The 6,646-nt window shown below is 38.2% G+C and overlaps 1 protein-coding gene across 1 annotated transcript in view; it reads left to right on the top strand.

The window, feature by feature from the left end:
• The window catches only part of ECH1 (enoyl-CoA hydratase 1), a 15,732-nt gene that overhangs the window by 4,472 nt on the left and 4,614 nt on the right, over positions 1 to 6,646 (top strand). The window contains exons 3-6 of the mRNA XM_072430825.1: positions 676 to 764; positions 2,224 to 2,388; positions 3,826 to 3,950; positions 4,770 to 4,861. Coding sequence (XP_072286926.1) covers positions 676 to 764; positions 2,224 to 2,388; positions 3,826 to 3,950; positions 4,770 to 4,861 — 471 coding nt within the window. The remainder of the gene's footprint in view (positions 1 to 675; positions 765 to 2,223; positions 2,389 to 3,825; positions 3,951 to 4,769; positions 4,862 to 6,646) is intronic.

The raw sequence follows: 6,646 nt of genomic DNA, 5'->3' as shown, positions 1-6,646 counted from the left end.
TATGTGTGTTATAAATATAAAATGAGTTATACTAAATGTAACAGCATAAGTAAAAGAAAACAGTAAGTAGGCGAGAATATTGTATTAGTGATACATTACTCAAAAATACAATACAGACAAAATGAGTGAAGCTGTAAGGAATCTGTTCACGGTCATAAAAATGGCACTATATGGTATGCAACTACTTATAGATAGTGGACTGGAAAATATTCCAAAAATTCAGTCTTAACCTGGAGGATAGATATACAGTTAGCAAATGTATGTTCGAACCCAACATATTTCGCCTGTTTTAGGCTTCCTCAGGGGTAGTAATACGTTTAGCAGAACATTGTAATGTAATAGTCCATGTATCAATAGCTCATGTATCGGAAGCTGAACCCCACCAGAGAAATGATGATGGTGAATATACCCAAAGTAGAAGTAGTCGCCTGATATGTAAGAAGCGTGGAAACTGGGAGGTCTGCAGCCTCTCCGTATAGCATATTTGGGGTTGGCAAGCACCTACTGAATATTCCTATTGTATAGGCACCAATAATCTACTAGTCAGTGTTTGTTGTTTGTCTTTATACTAAATGTATTATATATTTTATATTTATACTATGTAAGTTTATAACTATTCCAGGACTGCCAAATTTCAAAACTCCAAAATACATGTGTTTTTCTGTCTGCTCACAGGGAGATGGTCCTCTGCTTCCGTGCATTATCAGACGATTGTAACTGTAGAGTGGTCGTTGTTTCCGGTGCTGGTAAAATGTTCACATCAGGTAGGTCAGTCACCTAATATCAGCAATTGTTTGTTTCTTACCGCTGAAGTTCTTTCTTAACAAGGGCCTTCAGTGTGCAAGATTTTATTTTAAAAAATCCCCACATTTTGTAATCCAAACTTTGATACTTCAATCCTATATTAAGCCTTGATGAAGGGGGAGTTCTTTCATCTCAGAAACATATTGATGATGAATGTCAGACTACTTGCATCTTTATAATTCTCAAACATTCTTTTTTTTTTTTATTCCAAAACATGCAGGCTCTATGCAGCAATTGAATCTACAACACTTTGCATTTACCTTTCTAGGTCTAAATGACTTGCTAACATTTCTCACTCCATCTTTATTGCTATTTATTAACAGTTTTATTGCCTCCTTGGCATACTGTGCACTTTCTAGTAGTGTGCCAACTTGCCAAGTGCTGTGGAGAGTGGGCACCAATTTACATCTGTCACCTGACATCTTCCCCTGGTGCTGCAAGAAATGCAAGATAATGGTGGTCAGGGCATTGTAAAACCTGTGTGCAGATTTCCAATGGAAACTATATTGAGCAGTACAAAGCTATCTTCAGGGTACTTTTGTACAGTCACTTCCAATATGACAGCAATCAGGTCTAGGCACAGCTATGTTTTAGGGTTCAGCGAGCAGGATGGGTAAAGGTTGCTATTTGTTGAACTTTTTAGGGTAGGGACATCTAGGTCTTAGCTACACTGTCCCATAGCTCAGATGAGAAATGGTGGAAGGCAAACTGACCATGCCAACTTTCATGCTTAGCATGGTCAGAATGATTCATAAACACAACTGGAGTGGCAGAATCAGCAGTGTATTTTTGTATGTATTTTTTAAAAAATGAAAGAAAATGCACAAACATTTTAACTTGCATAGCAGCATTTTTTTAGGAGATTTGAGGGATAAGGTGTATATACACTCACATTATTGTATAACTGGAGCTTGTAAGTCTTGGATCCTGATATTTTTAGAGGAAATTGAATTCTCATCTACAACCCTATAGGTGTGGTGGCAAACTACTAGATCTACAGTAGTGTACCAGAAACATACTTGTTTATTAATTTCCTTGACTCCATAGACCTGATTCTGGGAACACAACATTTACAAAAGAATATTGTCTGAATCTTGTATGCAAACATTAAAATTAGACTCCAATATATTATATCATTGAAACCATGTGAATATGTGCATTTATTTTACCTTCATGGTTATAGCCCCCTTGGATCCAGTGCCAACCACCCACACCAACATTTCATGAGGCTGCAGAATGAAGGACCTCATAGGATGTGTGTATGTCAGTAACAGGGACACTATAAACTCCTTAGAGAGCAGGATTTGTTATGAAAGCTGCACTGTTAAATATGACTGTAGCACAAACAAAATCCTTTTAAATTGTTCATTCAGTTATTATTGGCAAGTTTTAAACTTTTATTTTTATGTGTGTTCTTAGGTATTGACCTTATGGACCTCGCTGGTGATTTTTTGCAACATGAGGAGGACGATGCTGCAAGAATTGCCTGGAACGTGCGCAAGAAGATAAAAGATTATCAGGAATCATTTAGTGTTATTGAGAAGGTTGGTGTGAATGGTGCTTTATTCTTATATGGTATACACAGTCTGTTCAGGAGGAAAAAGTAGTAGCTCAGGCTGGTGATGTCGTCTGGGGGTAGCAACTTGGCAGATGATGGGAATCAATGATGAAATGATGTTTGGGATCCGTAGGAAATCTAAACCTTTTCAGGGGGGAATAAGACACAGTGGGCATGTGTACCCAGGTAATAAGAGTTTAGAAATGGAGGGGCTCAGAGAGCGCAACAGAATGGCCTGAAAAGCAGATAAGGACAGTGTGTTTTCTTATATGGAGACCTATCTTCAGGGTACTTTTGTACAGTCACTTCCAATATGACAGCAATCAGGTCTAGGCACAGCTATGTTTTAGGGTTCAGCGAGCAGGATGGGTAGAGGTTGTGTTATGGTTAGGGGGTCAGGACATTTCGGATAATTTTTTTCTTTTTGTGTCAGAGCAGATGGATCCTCTGTGGGACTTTAAAAAAAAAAAAGTTCTGTTTGGGATGATATCATTGGTGTGCAGCTCAGTGTTTGGTATATGGGCTAATAGCTAGTATAAGGTTAGGACTTGACTACACCCATATATGGCAGCACTAGTGCTATTTGTTGAACTTTTTAGGGTAGGGACATCTAGGTCTTAGCTACACTGCCCCATAGCTCAGGTGAGAAATGGTGGAAGGCAAACTGACCATGCCAACTTCCATGCTTAGCATGGTCAGAATGAGTCAAAAAACACAACTGGAGTGGCAGAATTAGCAGTGTATTTTTTGTATGTATTTATTTATTCATAACATTTGTTTTTTTTTTTTGTTTTTTTTAAAAAGAACGTAAATGCACAAACATTTTACTTGTATACCAGGATTTTTTAGGGATGTGAGGGATACGGTTTGAATACACTCACATTATTGTCTGACTGGAGCTTGTATGTCTTGGATCCTGATATTTTTTAGAGGAATTCAATTCTCATCTAAGACCATATAGGTCTGGTGGCAAACTACTAGGTCTACAGTAGTGTACCAGAAACATACTTGCTTATTTATTTCTTGGACTCCATAGACCCGATTCTGTGAACACAACATTTACAAAAGAATATTGTCTGAATCTTGTATGCAAACATTAAAACTAAACTCCAATATTTTATCATTGAAACCACGTGATTGTTTGCATTTATTTTGCCTTCATGCTTACAGCCCCCTTGGATCCAGTGCCAATCACCCACACCAAGGCAGGGAAACACTGACTGCTCATCAATGGGCCCAAGGACCGCACAATACATTTCATGAGGCTGCAGAATAAACCCCAGGACCTCATAGGATGTGTGTATGTCAGTAACAGGGACACTATAAACTCCTTAGAGAGCAGGGTTTGTTATGAAAGCTGCACTGTTAAATATGACTTATTTAGCACAAACACAATTATTTTAAATTGTTTTTTTAGTTATTTTTGGCAAGTTCTAAACTCCTATTTTTATGTGTGTTCTTAGGTATTGACCTTATGGACCTCGCCGGTGAATTTTTGCAACATGAGGAGGACGACGTTGCAAGAATTGCCTGGAACGTGCGCAAGAAGATAAAAGATTATCAGGAATCATTTAGTGTTATTGAGAAGGTTGGTGTAAATGGTGCTTTATTCTTATATGGTATGCACAGTCTGTTCAGGAGGAAAAAGTAGTAGCTCAGGCTGGTGATGTGGTGTAGGGGTAGCAACTTGGCAGATGATGGGAATCAATGATGAAATGATGTTTGGGATCCGTAGGAAATCAAAACCTTTTCAGGGGGGAATAAGACACAGTGGGCATGTGTAACCAGGTAATAAGAGTTTAGAAATGGAGGGGCTCAGAGAGCGCAACAGAATGGCCTGAAAAGCAGATAAGGACAGTGTGTTTTCTTATATGGAGACTATTCTTCATTTGTTTTCCTACTTCCTTGTCTCTCCCACCCCATTGCAACATCCTGCACATGTGGGCCCAGTACTAAAACTGGGGAATACATTTGGCACAGGTGGCCAAGGTGGTTGTTACAGGCGGCAAGCAGAAGAGAGCCTCCCACTGTGCATTGCCCAGTAAAACTTCTAAGTGCTGCGTAAATGGCACTAAATGCAGGGCAAAGGGAAGGGCCAATGGAAAATTTACCATTTTTTGCATTTCTGTTTATATTTGATGACACAATTATTGTTTTTACCTAAAGGTTTAATGCATGCTTACTGGAAAAGGAAACAGATAGTGTAGATAGTCATGCAAACCACCCCCCTAGGTCCTGCACAGGAGCAGCAGGGAAGCCCTCTTCGTATCTAGGAGTTGTCCATATGTCGGATGTCTTTAACTCGGGGACTAAGTGTGTTAGCTCCATCAAGTAACAAGGATTGATGGGAACTTATCTACATGATGAGGCTGTGTAATATGCTGCTAATATACAATATATATAAAAAAATTCGCCCTGTCTCCTGCAGGAAGTAGATGTGGGTCTGGCAGCTGATGTAGGAACCCTTCAACGTTTGCCAAGCGTCATTGGGAGCAGAAGGTATTTTACAATATTTTATGAACATTTTCTTGACAAAAACTTTTGCACATATCACTGGCTCTGCTGCACCCTTTGCAGAGAATATTTACAGTTGCCCAGAGTAAAAAAGAGTTTACAAGGATCTCGCTAAATGCACATGGAAAATAGGTACTTTGAAGTCTGTAAAACTCCTAACAACTTTGCATTGTTTGTGTAGGGAAGTGCATTGTACTTTTGAAAAATCCTGATGCATCTTTGGTGCGTTTGTTATCATTCTAGTCCACGGTAACACAAGGAAACAGTACTGAAAATGCACCAAAAATTCCATGTGCGTTATTCAAGTCACATAACCAGAAATTCTGAAATTTAAAAAAGGAAAAAATTGCACCTTAAAATATGTTAATGGAACATTTTGTTCCTTGAGAAAAACATACATTGTTTAGTTAAGCTTTGGGTAAATTTTAGACTCCTGCTATGCATCATGTACAACAACTAAGCCAAGCATATTGTTATCATATATGAGAGTAATACTAAACAGTCACTATCAATAAATAATAAAAGGCACAGGATATAAAAGACTACTTGTCTTCAGGATTCTCTTAACATCATGCAACACTGACCGATGTATTTTTGCAACAGGTAGAAAAAACATTTCTACCTTCCACCACCACCAGGGGGAGACTTGTATCTATTTTTATTATTCTTATTACACAGTATTTATATAGCACTGACATATTACGCAGCACTGTACAAAGTCCAAAGTCATGTCACTGGCTGTCTCTCAAAGGAGCTCACAATCTAATGTCCCTACCATAGTCAAATTTCATTAACACAGTCTACGGTCATTTTTTTAGGGGGAAGCCAATAAACCTAACTGCATGTTTTTGAAATGTGGGAGAAAACTGGAGTATCCGGAGTATACCCACACAAACACAGAGAGAACTTGCAAACCCCATGGCCGAGATTCGAACCGATAGACTGTGTCTAGTCTATTTAGTTGAGTTTATAAAACAAGCTTAAATCCTGGTGATTTAGCTTTGTTCACACTATGTGTAGTACACCTATATAGTCTATAAAGACTATAAAAAGCCATATCTGACATTCTTACTGAATGCAATTTGTTTCAGGATGTTGCTACAATGCATTACTGTAAGCATCTTTCAGACATTGTGCATTGCCCCATTCAATGTAAAGAATGAGTCTGTGTGCTGCAGAATAACTCATAGCTGTGCCTAGCCTAGGCCTTGTTTACACGGACGTTAACTTAAGATACTTCAGTACAGAAATACTGATCAAGAAGGAGTCATGGAATCAAGTGTTTTGAAATTTTTAGAGATTAGTACATGTATTTTTGGCCTGGAAAGATATTGCTATATATGTTTCAATCTTATTTTTAAAATACAATTTAAAGGTAGTATAAAGTGTACATCGCACTTCTTAAAGAAAGTGTTACTACAATTTGATTTATGGGGCTTATCATCTTCAGAATAAGGAATAGGAGTCATCTGACTTGCAATAGATCCTGATACACAAAGTGTATTTTTTTTTTTTTTTTGTGTCCAGGGCAGGAACTGAGGGAAAATGTCCCTAGTGGTGCCCAGACAGCTATAAAAGCTTACTGGATGTTCTAAACCAGTGGCCGACAACCGTTTGAACCTCAAGGACCACTAAATTCATAATTTTAAATCCCGCTGACCATTAATATGAATTTTTTTAAAAAGATAAATACATTTGTAAAATAATGATCTTCCTAATGGTGCTGACAAGGACTGTGGAGGCTCTGATTCATTGATCAGCTCACGGTTA

Source organism: Pyxicephalus adspersus, chromosome Z (genome assembly GCF_032062135.1).
Source record: "Pyxicephalus adspersus chromosome Z, UCB_Pads_2.0, whole genome shotgun sequence".
Taxonomy (NCBI): domain Eukaryota; kingdom Metazoa; phylum Chordata; class Amphibia; order Anura; family Pyxicephalidae; genus Pyxicephalus; species Pyxicephalus adspersus.
The sequence above is the reverse complement of the archived record's forward strand: the minus strand, read 5'-3'. Positions and strand labels throughout refer to the sequence as shown.